The sequence below is a fragment of the Castanea sativa genome, chromosome 11 (assembly GCF_040712315.1).
Source record: "Castanea sativa cultivar Marrone di Chiusa Pesio chromosome 11, ASM4071231v1".
NCBI lineage: Eukaryota > Viridiplantae > Streptophyta > Magnoliopsida > Fagales > Fagaceae > Castanea > Castanea sativa.
In genome coordinates, this window is record NC_134023.1 from 69,251,532 (window position 1) to 69,271,726 (window position 20,195).

At 34.2% G+C, this 20,195-nt stretch overlaps 1 protein-coding gene across 3 annotated transcripts; it reads right to left on the reverse strand.

The window, feature by feature from the left end:
* Window positions 1-25: 25 nt before the first annotated feature.
* Window positions 26-17,019, reverse strand: LOC142615333 (clustered mitochondria protein-like). Of its 3 annotated transcripts, none has more exons than XM_075788077.1 (29): window positions 16,836-17,019; window positions 15,741-15,995; window positions 14,677-14,738; window positions 14,254-14,443; window positions 14,031-14,171; window positions 13,777-13,933; window positions 13,473-13,666; window positions 13,268-13,369; window positions 12,754-12,889; window positions 12,485-12,613; window positions 11,650-12,043; window positions 10,938-11,042; window positions 10,487-10,605; window positions 9,998-10,106; window positions 9,819-9,908; window positions 7,258-7,389; window positions 6,963-7,133; window positions 6,708-6,794; window positions 6,283-6,417; window positions 5,780-5,935; window positions 5,271-5,339; window positions 4,047-4,205; window positions 3,529-3,585; window positions 3,407-3,447; window positions 2,990-3,109; window positions 2,204-2,513; window positions 2,014-2,121; window positions 1,817-1,888; window positions 26-927 (listed from the first exon to the last, which is right to left on the reverse strand). In XM_075788077.1, exons 2-29 carry the CDS (start codon window positions 15,970-15,972, stop codon window positions 460-462), a joined length of 4,245 nt encoding a protein of 1,414 aa, XP_075644192.1. In that variant the 5' UTR covers window positions 15,973-15,995; window positions 16,836-17,019; the 3' UTR covers window positions 26-459. The 3 variants fall into 3 exon arrangements, with proteins under 3 accessions (XP_075644192.1, XP_075644194.1, XP_075644193.1); XM_075788079.1 differs by having other exon boundaries at window positions 15,747-15,995; window positions 16,836-16,976; XM_075788078.1 differs by having other exon boundaries at window positions 15,741-15,981; window positions 16,836-16,971.
* Window positions 17,020-20,195: the final 3,176 nt, after the last annotated feature.

Genomic DNA, 20,195 nt, shown 5'->3' on the forward strand with positions numbered 1-20,195 from the left:
AACAGAGAATCAAAAAGAGAGCTGATTCTCAAACAAAGGAAATAAGCTCATCTCATTTTTGTGGGAAATTAACACACTGTTTTACATATTAAACATTGAAATGCTTTCACATGAGGCCCCAAAATTGCTCAAAATTTAATTAAAAATCAAAAGATAGGAAAACTGACAAGTTCATTCTTCAGTCAGTACCTAGAAGAATATATTTAATCTATTGGCTGGCATGATCTCCGGAGTATATGACCCTGATTATTGGTTAAAACGAAAAGGAATACCTGTCGGTCAACGGGCACATCTCAATACCCTTTATAGCTTCTGAGATCCATGGATAAACGGGATTGTTCATCACTCAAACAACAAAACAAAAGGCTCTGATGCCATATTGGAAATCATTCCAATTCTCATAAATAAATAAATAAGGGGTTTCCTTACCGATCAGCGTAATCTCTACTGTGCAACAATTCAAGCAGCAGCTTTGGCTTTTGCTTTTTGTTTCTTGGCATCCAATGATGCTAAGCCTGTGCCCAATCCAACAGGAGCCTGATCTTCTTGCCCTGATGTCAATTCATCATTTTTGGAATCCACTGGGCCATTTGAAGGATGGCCGTTGGCTTCCTTCTTCACTCCATCAGTTTCCCCACCTTCTGCCGCATCAGGGGTCATACCTGAATTGATAATATTGAGGAGTTGAGTAAGTGGTGGCATAGCTTGTACCGGAACGCCATGTGGACGTATCAAGAGGCCCCTAGCTGCAGCTTTCTTTCTGACTTCAGCTGCTGCACGGGCAGCTCTTTCATCAACTCCCCTCCCTCGAGGGGGATTGTCACCAATTATCGCAGCATTAAGAGATTTGTTGACAGAGGTGCCCGAACTCCCAGACCCTCCAGCTGTTGCAGCAGCTTGGAATGCCTGTATTAAGTCAGGATGGGCCTGTCGTGCAACATCAAATATCAAATGAGAAATTCTAAGTACCCAACAAAAAAGAAACATATCTTTTAGGGAAGTAAGGACAGCTCCAAGCAAGAAACAAGCACCTGATTGACACCCAGAAGCATTTTACAGTTCTCAATTTTTCTTTTTGATAATTCAATACATGGGGGTGGGGAATATGAACCTTGGATGTCTCCGTTAAAAACACTAAAAGGTATTAATTAAGCTACAAAGCTCTTCGCAATTCTTACTTTTTCTTTTTTTTCTTTGGCCAAAATACACTGTTAGTCCCTAAACTTTAGTCCATGAACAATTTTGTTCCTAAAATTTTAAAGTGCTAGCTTTTAGTCCCTACAAACTTAAAGAGATCCTTTTTAGTCCCTCGAAAGCTTAAAGTTTAAAAGTGATCACTTTTAGTTCCTAACGTGTCTAATTGAGTGATGACATGTCAGTTTTTAATTTGGTCACATCATCTCAGTAAAAGCAACATTTTTAAACTTCAAGGGCTAAAATTTCTTGTGCGCTAGACTTATAAATAAAAAATAAAAAATTTCCTGTGTAGTAAACTTTAGGAGTTGACAGAGTATTTAAAGCCATTTTCTTTTAACAAAAAAATAATTTGGAAAGGAATCCATCAAGGGATTTTAATACGCTATGCTGTAGTACCAGGATAAAAAGACCTGGTTTTTAAGAACACAAAACCAGAAATGTAGGGGTTGTAGATCGCATACAGAGAATGAGATACAGACCATGCAAAAAAGGAAAAAAGCATGAGCACAGGAAAGCATTTATATCTATAAAACAGAACCGGTTCTGAGATCTGATCCCTTCCCTTTCATCTTGGATAAAGATGAAAATATCCAGAACAAATAAGTAGAAACAAAAGTACCTTCAAAATATCAATAGCTTTTTGAGCAGAAGCTGCATTCAAAGCTTGGCCTTTTTGCTTTTGTGCATTCATCTGTCAAACAAGGTTTACAAAATTCAGAAAACAAAAGGGAATACAAAATCTTGTTAAGAACACAAAACAACTGTTCAAGAAAATCTATCACAAGTTCACGTCTACTCAAGGAGATCATGTATTACCTGTAACTCACGCATCTTAAATGTTTTCATCCAGTTTTGGGAGTCCCGTGTCCTTGAATCCTCCTCACCAAGTTGTTTGACAAGTATATCATAGGTTTTCTTCTCATGCTGGCATGCCAAAGGCAATAATTAGTGAATTATAATTAATTGTATCCCAATTATAAAAATTAAATTTTACTAAGGCACATACCTGGTGAGAAAGCTTGAAGGCACCCATACAATTGAATGCAATGGCAAGAGCATGATAGCATACAGCAGTTTGAATATGTTCCTCACCTAGAAGCCTTTCATTTTTTTTCAAAGCTTCTTGCAGATAACGAAGAGCTGTGTTCATATTTCCAATGTCTTGGTACATCATTGCAACATTTATAAAAGTTGCAGCGACATCAGGGTGATCTGGGCCTGATGACAAGCTTAGCAAGAGCAATGCCCGAGACATGTGCCTTAATGCAAGTTCTGTTTGGTTAAGTCCATGGTAGAAAAGAGCCATATTGCCATAACTGCAGTTAACCAAGAATTAGATCTCTATGTGACTGTGTAAGAGTTAGCTGAAATAATACAGTGGGACCCATGAATAAAATCAAAAAGTATAGTGAGACCCATGAATAATACCAAAAATAAGCTAAATAGTAAAATAAGTTGGCAAAAATAATCTTGCCAAATAGACACTATATGAGAATTCTTATTTTTTATTCGTAAATTATGTATGCATAAAGTGGGTCTTGAACTCATGACCTCACCCTCCAACCAGCACTTAGAACGGAAGGAGTCATTTGAGAAAGAGCTCAGTGGCTAATATTTGAGATAGTAACTTGTGGTAATTGAAATAACCACGTCCATAATTGTTTTTTTTTTTTTTTTGGGATAAGTAAATAACTACGTTCAATGAGTTTATATCATCAAACATTACAAATTGACAGATACTATCCAAACACCTCAATGCATTACAACAAATGAAAAGAATAGAAGAGCATGCCTGTGAGCAGTGTCAGGGTGGTCCAAACCCAGGCACCGTTCATTTATTATCAGTTCCTTGTGCTGTTGCATTATCGCACCAGCCATGTCTCCTGCATGATACAAAACCATGGCAAGATACCTGAAAAGTTAAGAAAGGGAACACCAGTCAGGCTCAAGCAAATCATAAACAAATTTTCATATTGATCTGTTTTACTCTTGTAAGTGCAGATCAATGAATTGAAAATCAGTCTTATAACCAAATAACAGCTAATTTAAAGATGCATAACTTTATTATCAGTCATGTTCTGCAGGGGAACATTAGTGCCTGACAGCTATGATCAAAATCAGAGTACAAGATGCATAAATTTTTATATCACTAAGATCAACCAAACAATATTAGCAACAAATATAGAATCATTTTAGTTGAGATGTCTACCGACAGCAATTTGCAACTTCCCGATGCATTGGTCCAGTAACCTGCAACACAATTAAAAAAATAATAATAATAAACCATACCAAAGGAATTCAAAAAGAGGGCAAAATAATGGAATAACATACCTGCTGAAGTATTGAAAATGCCTCAGAAAATAATGTGTAGGCTTCACTAAGCATTCCCTGGAACAAAGAGTCACATGACTAAATAACATATCTTTCCATACAAGAATATGAAATAAAAAGTCATGACAACAATCACTCAGCAGAACTTTTAATTTTCTGCAATAGGTAGTCATGTGTAAGTTTTCATGAAATCTATCTCGACTGGTTCTACCTAGTGTACGTTTTATCTTAACAGATGCCCTGGAAAAACCCTTTTAAAGACTCAAATAACTCCAAAATACATTATATGCTTTTTCAATAGTAAATAATAGCTTAAAACCAATGTCGATTCAATTTTAAACCAATTTGACCAAGCATTATTATACTCGAGATGAACATCACAATTGCCACCAAATTCGTGATCCTAAATTATGTTTGGGATTGTAAGTTTTTTTTTTATCATTAATGTGGCATTCTGTTGACTAGACAATGCATATTCATGTTAGGATCTCAACGATAGAGCAAAGCACAAATCATACCTCAGCCAATTGGATTTTACCCGTTTCCACAAGATCCTTGGCTTCTGAACATAAGGGAACTGAATGTTTCACTACAGGTTGGAGATTCATGATGTCGGACGTTTGGAAAGGTGCTGCAGAATTAAAATCATATTTGCGAGCTGCAATAGTTATGCCTACCTGTAAAGAAAACAATATTCAAAAAAGTTGTATGCTATTTAAGAAGCTTAAGCTATAAATATTAACATGAGATACACGATTAGTTTCATTAAGGCAGATAAATTTTAGCACTTGAACTAACTAGAATTGAGCAGGGCTGCAAAACAGGAAACTCACATATACAAACTAAATCAAATTAAGCAATCCCAGGACCCAGCATATTAAGAATTAAGGTGGCTGTACTCAGGTTCCAAGAACTAATCTTATTCCACAAGTACTTATTAAAATAGGCAGTGTAGACCAAGAAAAACATATTAGAAAAGTGCTATTTCGAAGTGTTGGACAATAGCTAGTTTCAAGAAGACCAGCTAGTTTGGCAAGTGTGGTATAAGTTTTCCAAATTCTGGAAGTAAAATTTTCATCTAATACTTGGGTTTAAAATGAATTTTGAAGCTGAGTAATCATGGTAGACAAACTATTGCAATGAAGTAACAAATAACATCATTGTTCACACAGGAAACATGGGAACCAAAATGGCAAAATATTTACATCCATTTCTGTTGTTGCGACTATACATATTGTGACTGAAATAGCATATTCTGGGACTCTAAGCACAGTAATTTACCCCTATGATATATAGTAGTTCCTTATGTACAGAAATTAACAAATCAATACTCATGGAACATGATTTAAGGCATAATAAGTTAGACACGTCCAACTATAAAAGATCCAAACTCCTGACATGTATAATAGGAAATATCTAGACAAAGCAGACAATAGCATGAGAAAGCGCCAAGCATAAGAAGGAAAATGCATAAATGTAAGACAACATATACCATAAATATGCAATTGAACTAATCTTAAAACTATTTACCATCCTTCAGAGTATGTGCTCAACATAATTTTTTTTTTTTTTAACATTAGGCAATAGTAGCTAAAGAATGGACAATCATTTTTTTTTTATATATATATAAAGAATGGGCAATCATATTACAAAAGGACAACACCCCTAATTTTCACAGCAATATATTGTGGCGTAATGAAATTCAAACGGGAATCAATTTGAGAAGATGAACTTGTAATTACCTTCTGGCAAAGATTCCGTATAACAGAAACTTTCTTTACACATGACCTTGCATCCTCTGGCAACTCAAACTACAACAATGAGAAAATATATTTCAAACATACACCGACACACATTAGACATGAATCACAGAAGGAAGAAAGAATGTGCTTGAGGATCCCTTATGATACAGATTAGTCCATTTTATTTTCTACAGCATCAAAAGGAAAAGGACCAATCTAAAATGTGATCCCATTTCAGAATATGGCCCCTTGACGTCAGATGATGTACTATTGGAAAAAAAACTCACAGCAAAAGATCTCCCAATTGCACAAGTTTTTTAAATAAGCAAGGAAAAAAAAGTAATAATAATAATCACCTAATTAAATTTTTTTTACATGTAGCCTAATAAATTTACTAAGATGCAACCCAAAAAAAATATTTTTATTTTAAATACTTTTTGCAAGAAATGACTCCTTCAACCTTCTAGAAATATCCAGTGTCCTTGTAAAGACTTGATAAAAACTGATACCTGATATTTGAGTTTAGCAAATTCTTGTATGTCTGACCATAGAGTTTCTGAGCTAACATTCATAAATGACAATTGATTCTTCCTTGCAGACACCCCACCTTTAAACCTTCCTTGCCCCTTAGAAGGCTTTCCTGAAGATTGATGGCCTCCTTGGTCCTAAAAAAATATGAAACATAAAGAACAGCCTTGGGTCAAGATTTCTCCATCAAGAGTAAAATTTCATGTTACCATTTCCATTTAAGAAAATTGAGTGAATTTAGTAAAGATTTTAGATTCTAAACATCATTTAATAATTTAAGAAAAAATTTACTTTCTTCTGAAGAAAAAGATGCAACTTAATTGCTTTGATTGTTGTACAATTACAATGACAGACCACAAACTGAGGGAAGATATGGCCTCAAGAGTTAGCTCACAAAAAGCTCAAAGCTGAAAAGCAGTAAAAGCCAAAAAAAAAAAAAAAAACCATAAGAAATCCTGAAACTATCAATCCATGTGACACATACCTTTTTGTGGGTTCTGGACTGCATATTGTTGGCAGCACCTTTTGAGCCAACAGCTTGAATACTTCCAAAAAAGCAGTTGAAGAAATGTGATATAGCTGGCGCAATATCATGATCCTCTATATCTCTCAAAACATCCTGCTCAAGATGGAGTCAGTTTAATCAGACTAGGAAGGGAAGAGTGGATGTGAACAGGAAATGTGTTTCCACATGCATGTGTGCAAGCTATGCCAGACCGCCCTCTTGTAGGCAAAGTTGATGGTTTCTATCTCTAACACCAATGTCAGGAAAAAGATGTCACATTTTACAATTGACATAGTAACATGCGACACCTCTTTGCAGATTATTGTGGTGAAATTACTTGAAACAATGTATACGTTTGGTAACACCATTTATAATGTAGAAGCTGCTTAGATTATGCTTATCACCTTGAGGATGTGCTTTGCAGACCTAACAACAATCTCATTAGAACAAAGATCCCACAAATGAGGTAAATGTTTTGTCCCATCAGCCACCTATAGCAAAGCTCCAGACATGTCAAAAGCAATACAATCATTTGCAGAAAGATGGAAAAGTTATGAACATGACAGCTTTAACACAAATAATAAATTTCAATGCAGGCATTGATTTATATATATTTCCCATAGTTATATAATAATATTTAAGCATTCACAAACGCTTACTTTTCCAATATAGCGAACATTAATTCCATGAGCATGGAGTGCTTCAGTTAATGTCTGTCCATCCATAGGTGAAACTTCAAGTGTGCAAAGATCTTGTACAAACTTTGGAAGCACAACATTCGTAAGATATGAACTCACTTTCCTTACATTTTCTTCATCTTCTGCTATCTCCTGGTGAAGGCAAAGGATCAAAAACATATCAGATATTTCTTTCAATTTTTTATTTTCTGGCTGAATATTAGCAAATTTAGAATCCAATGAACTTGACAAACAATATTAATAGGTTCAAACTTGCCTCTTGACTCCCGGATAACTTAAATTCAGTTAAGACATTAGGGTTGAAAAGAATGTCCTCATGTGGTTCAGTTTCAGCTTGGGAAGAAGCACAATCCTTAACATTCTCATCCCTCCCTTCTTTTGTTACATCCTGTGAACAGAAACAGAAAGAACCACATATTGCACGTTATTAAGAGGAAATTCAGGGCACAAGCTATTTCTTATTATAATATATACCGAACAGAAATTGAACTGGTCTTACATGATGATATTAACATAAACATGTGATTTATAGTTTCATACCCAAATCCAAGTAAATACACAATTCCTTAAATGAAAATGTACCCCCACAACTACTGCACCCACCAGATTTTTTTCTGTCAATTAATCTATATATATAAAACCGAAGCTCTACTTGCTCCACAATTTTCCACATCAACACAATATTTAAAAAATTAAAATTAAAAACTCTATTTCACTTAAAAACAAAACCGGATAAAAGCCAAGCATTCTAGGTTTTCTCAAACACAAACCCGCTACTACCTTCCCTTAAAAAATTAAAATTAAAATTAAAAACTCTATTTCACTCAAAAACAAAACCGGATAAAAGCCAAGCATTCTAGGTTTTCTCAAACACAAACCCGCTACTACCTTCCCTTAAAAAATTAAAATTAAAAACTCTATTTTTCACTCAAAAACAAAACCAGATAAAAGCCAAGCATTCTAGGTTTTCTCAAACACAAACCCGCTACTACCTTCCCTCTCTCAAACGTTTTTTTTTTTTTGGCTCCTCTCTCTTCCTTTTCTCTGCTCATCTCAGCCAAACCCTACAATTCAACTCATACAAATCTGATTCTCACTGCCTGGATAAGTAGTGCTCAACGAGAAAACTTATTTGGTTTTTAGTTTATTAATTAATTCATAATGTAAGACTCTTCCCTTCTCTTCCTTGCTCCATGATAGTCCCTGCATTGCAACCAACACTCCCAAATCAATGCTTCTTGATTGCCCATCAGGCTTGACGGGAGGCCTAGGACAAGTATCGTGGTGCTAAAGGTGGTGTTTTTACAAATCTAAATCTACAACTAACAAACCCTAATCTTGGTATGTCCCTCTTTTTATCTAAGTTTTTCTAATACTTCTGTTTTTGCTTAATGGTTTTTCTCTTGTATTTTTTTGTTGTTATTATTATTATTATTATTATTATTATTATATATTTCTACCCGATACAATTTTACAATCTCATATCAGATGACTTCCCAAGTCCTAGACTAACATCGAAATCCCATGACAGATAAACACTTAGATAATGTCGATGTTTACCTTCTCTATGTGAGGTTACAATCTGGCCGTGATATAGGAACAAGGGTAATCATAAACCTATTCAAGTTAGGGCAAATAGGTAGTATATCTCCAATCTTCTTTTACAAAATAGGATAATAATAGAGCATAAGATACATTGAAGAATTGAGAAAAAATAGTATAAATTGATTGAACACATCTCCATACCAAGAGAACACTTGACGGCTTTCATTAATTTATTTTATTTTTTATTTTCTTTAATTAGATTGCAATAGTAGAATCTAGAGATACTCACGTTGGGATTAGGTTTTAGAAAACATAAGTTTTGGTAGTCCCACAATGTTATACATCATTTTTTTTTGTCAATATTGTTGTATTTTGTTGTTCCACATTTTAAAAAAGTTTAAATATGATAGAAATATAAATAATGCACCTTTGTTTCATCTACACACACACAATTTGGTTTTTTTTTTTTTTTTTTTCAAGATGTGTATCTTTATTTCATATAATAAATATTGATTTTTATTCAAATTTAACTAATATAAGTATAAACTATACTTTCATAAGATTTCATCTCATGCATTGCATGGGTTAGCGACTAGTTTTAACAAAATATGAAAATATATACTCCAATTCAACCTTGGAATTTGCTAATTCTATAGGCCCATAAATAAACCATTCACTAAACACTCTAGTAAACCAGAAATAATAATGACACAAGAAACGGACCATAGGCATGATGGAGGTGCTACTCCAGAACCATATCCATTAGAAAATAATAATAAAAAAAAAAAGGAGAGAAAGCGAGTGAGAACACGCAGAGTTACGATTTCAAGTATGGCGACCTTTATTGCAAGAAATAGGCAAATTGCTAAAAATGACTCCAATGGGGGTAAGTGTATAACTCAATTTGTTGCTTCAACTATAGCAGCTATATTCACACCAAAGCAGCTTCTAGAAACACAAACATGACAGATTCTGCTAATTCAAGGGCATTGAGATATTGTCATCAAATAAACATGCATGCATTACACAGAAAAAGTTGAAATCACTGCTAAATCCATTGTGAATCATACCGCAACATATATAATCGGCACATAAAGTGAGCTAGCAGTAGGTAGTCCAAGAATACAAGGTGGGGAAAAAAAGGGTCAAAACCAATAAAATATAAGTAAATATTTGATCACAGAATAAACTTTCAAGGATGGAATACACTCCTAACAAAAACACCACTATACAGCAATCAAAAGCTGCGGTTGCATTTGCCACTCTTCTCACCTGTTCGTTAACACCTGCAACTGTTGAAGAATCAGTGGTCACATGAGCATCTCCTTCAGACTTAAATTTTGATCTTTCTGCAGCTTGGGCCTTCTCCCATAAAACAAATGTTTATATTAAAAATGGAACATATAAAACAAGTTCCAAAGTGTGGTTAATATCAGAATGTCATTACTTACCTGGCAAAAGGCAGTAATTAGTTCTGGTCTCAAGATACAGAATCTGGATCCAGGTCCAGTATAGTTTGCATCGCGAGGAGTTACTCTCATTAAATCCAGAAGATAATGCCTAGAAAAAGTAGAAAGGAGAAAAAAATAAAAAACATAAACAAGTGCACATGCTTTATAAATATAAATAAGCATGTTATTTAACAGTTGTGGAATCATTATGAATAAAGTCAGAAACTAGGAACATAGAAACAGAGTTTTACTACTTTATAGCTAATAAAATGTCAATATTTAAATCATCAAGCTAGCTAGCTAAAATAATGTTTGAGGAAAATGTGTGCTTAAAGTGCTGGGTACTGGAATTAAGCAAATTTAAGCATATTTAACTAAGAATTTTTAATACAATTTAGTTAAATATAAAGAAATCCAAGCACTAAGAAGAAGAATGTAACCAAGTAGTTAGGTTTGTATGACTAATAGACCAATCCAAGAGAGTATCACCTGTCATCACTACCAACAATACCCTTGCATTCCACTGGGGCAGCTAATTTGAAAACATTTCCAGATCCATCTAGGACTGTGTGTTCCTTCAAATGAAGGCGCTTAGCAGCCTCAAGAACCTAAGGATAATAAAAGCTTAGCACTTCTAACAAGGAAACTCATTTCACAATTCACATAGACAAACCCAAGAAGAGAGATCAAACTGGAATCTTCATTGAAATAACATGTCCTTCTAAAACATACCAATTACATTTACATCATAAATGAAAATCATATATTATTTTTAAAGGTACAAATGAAAATTATATTTCTTGTAAGACAGCACAATTAAGCCATTATGGATATCTTAACCCAAGAGAAGTTTAAGAAGTACTCTCACATAGCAATTAACAAAGACATATTATGCAAAATCTGAAACATGACGTGCAACAAATCTTATATGCTCCCTCACCTTGGAATGAAAATCTTCATTCCAACATATCTTCTTGCCATTGTCAACAGAACCGTACAGAAGAGAGTCTGATTTATCCCCTTGAAGAATGCCAGGTAAAACGCTCTGCAATAGAATGTATAAAAGCAATTGAGGGCCAGCTAGAGATCAATTTAAGCAAGCCGAGATAGAAATAGCTATCATGAAAAAGCTTCCAAGTATGTGTACAAATATGTCCTAACACAACACAATTTAGTAAACACAAGCAAAAATTGCTGATAATAAATAACAGGTCATGTAACTAATGTTACTGTAAAAAAATACTTGCCAACGAGTCCATCAATAAAATTAATAATAATAAGTTTTTTTTTTCTATAAGTGCTTATATCCTTTCTCGTCAATAAGAATGTCAATAGAGTTGGCTGCAACAGAAGATGTAACTATGACTTTATGTGAGAGAACCGGGAACAGGAAAACACAAGCATGAAAGAGAAAGCAATCCCAGTTTTTAACAAATACCTTTGCAGAAAATGTGTTATATTATAAAAACACTTTAAGAATAAATGATATATCAAATACAGTACAGACCTTATTTTTAATAATGAGCTATAGGCCATAGCTCAACTGGCACTTCTGTCTCCCACAATAATTAGTTGGATTGTGAAATCATGAGTTTAAGAACCATGTGTAACTTAACAATAAAAAATTTAAAAATAATATCTTTAATACACACCTGAGCTACAACTCTATGACCTCTGTAATCAATTATGGCCATAGCAAGATTATAAAGTCCAGAGACATCAGCTTCCTGGTATGCCTTGGTGCCTTTCAAATCATTATTTGCAGAAGCATATGTAGCTTGCTCACTCTCTGTCAATTGTGTTTCGGCAGACACATTGGAAGGAACTTCCACTACATTCTCACCTTCCCCTGTAATTTTTGGTTCACATTTATCCCCATTGGGAATACCACTGTCTCCGTGCAACAAACTGGAAGCCTTATCAGATGAACTGTTAGACAAGCTTGAATTCTCAATGTTTGAATTAGCATTTAATGAACGCTTCTTGGACAACTGCTCAAGGTCCGCATCCACAGCAAAACTAAAGAATATATTGTTGTGAACATACCTATATCCAAAAAAAAAAAAAAGATACAACCTAATGTTAATCTGACAAATTAATGCATCTGTCACTTAATAATAAGACTTTTTTTTTATCTCAATAATAAGACTGCATAATAGCGCATTACAGAATCTAAATAATTCTCACAGGCAATAAGCATCTATACTAAAAGGCAAAGCAAAGCAATGTCACAAATTTAACATGTAACAGTTCATCTATGTCAAGATAGCTTATAGCTTGTACTAGAGTACAGTTAATATTGATTAGCTTACTGTGCTGAAAGACAAGTTCTCAACATTGAGGGACTAATATATGTTAAACAGTAATGCAGAAAAAACATATTACTTTTATAAGTTACAAATAATATCAAATTAATGCCTTAAAATCAGAAAAAAAGTAACGAAAAAATAATTTAAAAAATAGATTATTATTGAAGGTCCCACTAACATATGAAAGCACTCTGGATCTGTTGGGTTTATTGGGGGTATACATCTGCTGATCACTCCAATAGCACCGCTAATCGCTGCATCAACAAAATCTGATGTCACTTTGTAGAGGGCCCTATCCCTCAAAATCCTGCAACAAAATTACCTTCTTTAGTTGTAGAGATGGTGGAAACCATATAGAAGAAACAATAATTTAGCATTAGTTATCAAAGTACAGAAAAAGCTAAGGGAATGAGAATCACTGTAACAAGTCCACCAAAGATCAAATACCTTTCCTGAGGAGTTGTATGGGGGAATTCTCGACAAGATTGCAACTCTTCATTCCAATCTCTTTGCATGCCAATCAGCTCACTGCCGTATGAAAGAGTCAATGCGTCCTCTGCTCTGGCTGCATCACGTTTATGTTCTGGCAGGGGGAACACAACCAAAATTAATTTAGAAGTGAAGAAACAAACCATGGCATCAAGCAACCTCAAAGTTCACAAAATAAATTCATTTGTAAGTCATGCAGATATAGATGCTAAAAACCTCACAAAATGTGTAGTTTTATTTTCTATTTACAATAATAAAAGCAACTAACCATGCTTTTAGTATTATAGCAAAGATGTATTTCCAGTTGAGGAATTTTAGTAGGGGTCAATTTAATGCACCATCAAAAAGAGGTTACCCAGCATGCTGAAACTAATTGCAATACTCTTTGATATTATAGTAGAAAAGAGGTTGTTAAGTATCAACTTCAAAGCTAAACAGCAGGCTCTTTACAACTCTTTGATGCTGAACTCACCAGGAACTGGATATGATCCCAGCCAGGAGTTTGGTGGCAACAAAGATTGAACATTTTCAAAAGGATGTGCAGAGGCTCTTCTCTCCAAAATTTCACGAAATGCTTCAAAATAAGAACACAGGAAAACAAATTATTCAATGTCAGTTGTAAAATTAGCCCACTTCAAACTTTAACAGAATTATATGTCTAAACCATGACCTGTTACCTTTCTTGAACTTGGAGCTTATTTTTTGCAAGAGCCCAACAAGGGTGGTTGCTTCAGACGAGGTCTTACTCGGCCTTGGGTCAAGTGAATTCCCAGGGCTCGAGTTGACATAAAACATTTTTGTAGTTCCAGTTATACAGAATTTATTACCCTCCAATGTTACTACATCCAAATAAATCAAATCACCAACAAGCCTGACGTCAACAAAAGCACCATCAGTATGTTATCAATTTGGTTCCCACAGAAAACAGTCTTAATGATTTTAGGCAATAAGGTAATGGGCAGAGGAAATTCTAAAATCCACCTTCTGTAGCTTGGAGGAGGATTAAAGGAGGAAAACACAATGCTCTCCACACATTTGATCTCTGTTGAAGATGATGATAGCAAATTATTCAGTGATCCAGCAACGTCCTCCATAAAACCCAGACCATCAAGCTCTGGGACCTCAGTTTTTGCCGTATCTGGGTCAAAGTAAAATATGGAAGCTTAAGTGTCTTAAAGCATTAATAATGTGGAAAATGAATGACTGAAACTGATTGCATGTTCACTATCTCAAACCTCCTGGACTAGAAGCTTTGTTTTGTGTTGTCTCATACTGCAATGCAAGGGATGTTGATAGAGAGGCATGAAGTGTGGAAAGAGAAAGCAATTCTCTTGTACGGTGAACATGAGCCCTTATAGATCTATCGTCATACAATGCTGCCAAAATACTTTCTATGTTAGAGCCCACAAATAGATCATAATATCAAAATAACATAGCTGTGTCAAACTGTCAATATACCGGGAACCATCTCCAATGAGCAACCACCGGTAGTAATGTCAGCTACTTCTGAAATTTCATTAAAATCTTCTAGATGGTGAGTGGAACAATCCTTCGTGTGCAGCAATAAGTCATAGCATGTGAAATAGCATGTCTCTGGAGCATCAAGAAGAAATTGTCTTACGTCCATGACAGAATCTCCTGGATTCAGCTGCAAGTAGATTAAGAAATTCAGCTCAGTAATCCAGATCTTATAATTGATAAGGTAAATATGATGCCAAGGATAAATAAATCAAATGCCAGAATGAAGGACTAACTGCCTTCCACTTGCAACTATGAATAGAATAATCCAAGTGCCTAGAAATTAAACGACTGAATGCACACATTGTTCTGCATTTTAAATCAATTAAAAGTGGAGTGAAGCCAAAAGTAAATTTTACTCACTTGTAGCTCGAGTTTCTCGCCACTTTGCGTCTTGACAGAGACAGGGTAAAGATGAATGTCACCTGCTATGCCAAGGAGAAAAAACTGAATGAGATAAATGACAGAGAGCTGAAGATCAAGCATCATAATCCATTGCAACGGCCAAAAACTAAAATATTTGGAATGAGGCTTTTTGAGTTGGTCGAGATTTTGCACCCAAATATATCATTATAAATGAAAGATAAGATCTGGCAATCAAAGGATTAAGCTTGAACACAAATTATTATGAGTAATATGTCATCACCCACTAAATTGACCAAAAAGTCACTTCTGTACATATAATACAAAACCTATCTCCTTTTCAACTTAAAAGAAATCAGAAGTAATAAATCAATCGGATAAAAAGGTTTTCTTCCCACTTCAATAATTTAAGTAACCAAAAAAATTTCTTTAAAAAAAAAAACACAAAAGCTAAGCAGACAAATATTTGCGTATCTGTCAATATATGATTGTGTATACATGTACATGAGTGTGTGTGCAATGGTCAGCATGTATAGAAGTAAGTGTTCATGCTAATATGTAGATAAGATATGTATCGCCACATTCTCTTTCAACCTTGCTGAAAACCTCGAAATTAACATTTAACTTTCTTCTTCTTTAGGTTAAAATTCCATCTACAGTTTTTGCAAACTTATCCAACTTGAATTTATGCACATATACATATACATACATAGTTACATACATACACATATATGTTCAGCATGTATAAGATATGTGTTCATGCCTATACATAGAGAAGGTATGTATTGACACATACTGTTCCCACCTAGCAGAAACCCTCAAAAATTAGCGTTGAACTTTCTTCTTCTTTAGATTAAACTGCCATCTACAGTTTTTACAATCTTATCCAACTTGTGTGTATTGGAGTTAATTTCATAAGCTATTGAAAGTGGATTTTATCTCCTTCATGTGGTTAAATTTCTATGGCATTGAAAAGATAAAATTGAAGTTAATTCAACATTTGAGGTGATTTCAATATTCCAAACAAATATATACTATGCCACTTGCTATACTCATGCAACTACCTTCACCTTGCTTTTGTTGGCCAGCTGCATTTTCTGTTTCAGACTCCTTTACCTCTGGCACCACATTAGTTGTTACATCCACAGTAGGAACACCATTTGCATCAACTTTAGTGGACTCCGAAGCACTTAAATTATCTTTTGCAGGAGCATCAGATGAAACCACTGATTCAGAAGAATTTGTAGTATTATGTGCTCCTCTCCTGTTCTTCCCTTTGTTCGATTTCCCCGCCATCTCTGCCCCCTAATTCAGACAATCTGCATCAGTAGAAAGGTCACATAGAATTACTCTCTTGCAATATATTACAAAGCGATTAGCAGCAAACACAAACCTACATTCTCTGCACTTATTAAATCAGTGGAATAATTTCATTCACTCAAACAATAAAGCCCAAGAACACCAATGCAAAGAATGTAACATCTTTACATTTAAATCACGGCTCACACAAACACACATACACATTCGGCAACACACACTATCAAATAATTGATCCCATCATTTCTGTCAGAGTAATCTTATGATGCCCTATTCAGAAACACACTAACCCTCCAACACCCCAACTCATACAAATGTACAGCAAACCCAGTAACCCACATACTCACCAAAACTAAATTGTCAAAAACTCCCCAAAATGAAAACTTTACAGCTAAATTGCCATTATCCCACAAAGAAACAGATACCCAATTACCATAAATCCATGAAATGCAAATTCAAACTACAATGAAAGCAAATCAAACCCCCCCCCCCCAAAAAAAAAGGAGCTTTAATCATAAGCGCTAATACCAAGCATTAACAACAGCACCTAAAGCACAAAGCAAACTATAGACATATAAAGCCTACTATTTCAGCTGCCAAATACTGCTACTAAAAACCTTCACTGAAAACTGAAGCCAATACAATTACTTCGACTCACTCTAACACAAGTTTTGGCTGTTCTTCAAAAACCCAATAGAGTAAACAACACAAAGATTCAAAATTTCACTTCTTTTTTTTTTCTGTACTCAAAATTTTATCGAGAAACAAACGGATAATTAGACGGGTAAATAAAGAAAACGAAGCAGGAGTGTAAAAGCAATAAGAAAGTATAGCTGTCTTACCAATGAGATAAAGCTCTCCACCAATCGCAGCTAAAGTGTTCGATGAAATTACTCAGAGAAAGAGAGCGAGAGAGTGGGGTTTAAGCAAAAGGGGGGTATAGAGGGAGGAGCAGAGGGAGGAGTGGCTGAGGCTGTGAGAGGCGGCGAAATTTCGCCCTTTTTATGTGAAGAAAGAGAGACAAAAAGACACAGAGAGACAGAGAGAGAGAGTGTGTGTGAGAAAGCTTTCTGATTATTTGGAAACCCAACCTTTTAATGGGCTTTGGGAGTTGGGCCTAGACCTTTTTTAGGTTTACACTTCTTCTTTCTACTACTTTTTTTTTTTCTATTTTTGTTGCTAGTTTTCTATTTTTTTATTAATAAATTTTTTTTTTTTAATGAAAATAGAGATGATAATGGGATGAATGGATTTGCAAATTTGCAATTTTACCCTTTTTTTGTGTATGCTCCCACCTAAAAATTTTGTTATTCAATTCCCATTCTCAATTTATCTTAATTTTACTAGTAAATATTTTGTTGGTGTCGTTTATTTTTATTTTTTTAATTGTTCTTGTATTATTACTTAATTTAATTAGATAAAATCTTAGTTTCAAATTTTTTTTTTTGAAGTTAATTATGGGTCCTCAACAAATTAACTAGAATTTGTCACATGTATAAAAAAAAGTAAAAATTTGTCACTACACTATCACTTAATCTAATTAAAATGAAAATTTTAATTTTATCTTAATTTTGGAATTTATGTTGTAGTGTTGTTTAAGAATGTATCATCAGTAATTTTTTGTATTTTACAAGTCTACATTTAGATTATAGGCCCCATTGATTTATCATTCATATATGTAAAAATAAACATAAAAAAATTATTTGAGAGAAGAAATTAGAAAATATATTGAATTAATATATTTTGGGTGCTTGACAACCCTAATTACTTTTCAGTTTTTGGATAAGTAATTACTTCTTCTTCTTTTTGGTGCTCAACAACTCTAATTACATAGATATTGGTATTAAAATGATGGCTTTATATGGTAACCATTGATGAGTTGGTATAATTCAATCTTTTTCATGTACATGGCTTGAAGATTATTCAATTGTTGATTCTGATAATCAACCACTTGTGGTGGAGCCATTGCTGACCTTTGATAAGATCACTCTTTTTTATAATAGAATGGTTTGCAATTAAATACATTACTACTCCCTGGTGCCAAAAAAAAAAAGGTTGTTGATTCCTATAAGTTGGTGCAGGTAGTCTATCTACCTCTAAAATGGGCATGCCTATGTTAGAAGGAAGCTTTTGTCTTTTGGGGGTTGTGGGCTTGTACGAAAGAGTGGAGTGAGTTTTAGACACTACTTTGAATGGGCTTGTAATAATTACTTAGCCCAACCAAGAAATGCCATTTATGGAGCAAAGAGCCGAAGACATGTCTCTCTCATTTGGTAAAGGGGGTATTCATTGGGGTTTATGTTCAAGCAAACATTGTAACCTTTGCCCCCATTCAAAGCTGTCCAATAGTGACCATAAAAATATCCCCTCACATTGATCCCATTCTTTCCAAAGTTCAAACATTCCAATTTTAGACTTTGTTATTGGGCACCAATAATCCAAGGGCTTGGAAGTTGGAACGAAAGGCTTAAATTATTTAGGGCAAAACAATATAGTTGTATTGTATTTATGTTGTTTGTGTTATATTAATCAATGCAACTAACATAAGGTATAACACCTAAAGAATTGTACATAAGTTGTATCCAATTATTTAAAATACTCACATTATAGTTTTTGTACAAAGAAATATGACTATTATTGTAGTCAATTCTTATGTCCTCATTTCCCCCAAAAAAAATATTTATTATGTCCTCATGTGAGATTTTATCATTATGAAGTTCATCTAACTCCAAGCAACATGTAATGTCATCTTATTATTCAAATCATTGTAGTTGAATTCAATGGGTAAAGAATTATATTCCGCAATATACTTTTTTTTTTAGAAAAAAAAACATACACATATAAAGAGGAGGAGATGCGATTCTAATACAAAGGCACTTAAAAAACTCCACTCAAAGGCACAAAATACTTTGATACTGTGGGGTCATGGATTTTGGGATTTGGCCGAGAGCATGTGGTTTTGGCCGAGAAGCATGTGGTTTTGGCCGAGAAGCATGAGTGGTCTGAGTCCGAGGAGTACTATCTCCTCAGACTAAAGCTAAACGCAAATCTGGTATAGATCCTAATGATCAATGATGACCTTTTAGGAAGTTCTAATGATAGCAACGAGCATCATGAACGTACAAGAGGGATAAGGACTTAAAAATATCTAAGGAAAAGCTGCTACCATCGCATTAATGAGGAAGTGACCTTTGAACAGTATTATGACAACCTTACAGCCACCCCAGAAGACTTTTAGAGGGCGTTGATGGGACAAGTATCAGCATAAACCATCAACTGTCCACATGTAGTCCACGTGTAGGGTAAGGATGAAGGGAGAGATGTAATATAAATAAAGGTAGAGATCCCAGAAAATGGAGAGGATGAAAAAAATGAGAAGAGAAAGCACTATAGCAATCTCAAGAACTACTGTAACCATTGTCATCCAATATATACTAGAACAGAGCTCCTCGGACTGTGCCGAGGACAAACTTTCTCGCACAAACCGGGTTCAATTCTTGTTGGCTCATCATCCAAAACCATATTAACTATTATCCATGCACTAAAACCTAGCTCTTTGACTCACTCTCTACAAATTTATTGTACTGGGTTCACTAGACCAAGAACCCTTACATTTTGGGCTTGGTCTGAAAATTGTGTCCCTACAGATACTATTATACTTTAATAATATTATATTTCTCTTTTTGTAACACATTACAGATTCGACACTTTTATTTAGCCAAAAGGTGAAGGAATCGTTTAATCATAAAAAAGAAAGTATAGATGTAGTAGAAATTGCCTTTAATATATAAGACTATACTAGGATATTTGATATAGAAATTGAAGGAACAAGCCAAGAACTTTAGCTTAATTAGTTTGTAATCTTATGCATATGCATGGCCACATTTAAAAATATATAATTATAAAAAAAATTTCAAAGAAAAAAGATTCACAATTTAATTCCTACGTAAGTTAAATCTTATTAATGATCATTCTTATATTTTATTAAGTTTTTAAAAAACTTGTCAGAATATTTAAGAAATATATATATCAATAAATATGGTGTTTTTTTAATATAAAATTATAAAACTCCTCAATTATTGTAATGAGTAGTAAATAACCAAATATCAACACCAAAATTAAGAAATTGCTATAAAATTATTATATTTAAAAATAATAACTCTCCTTAAATGTGGTGTTATCTTTAATATAAAAATGGGTCA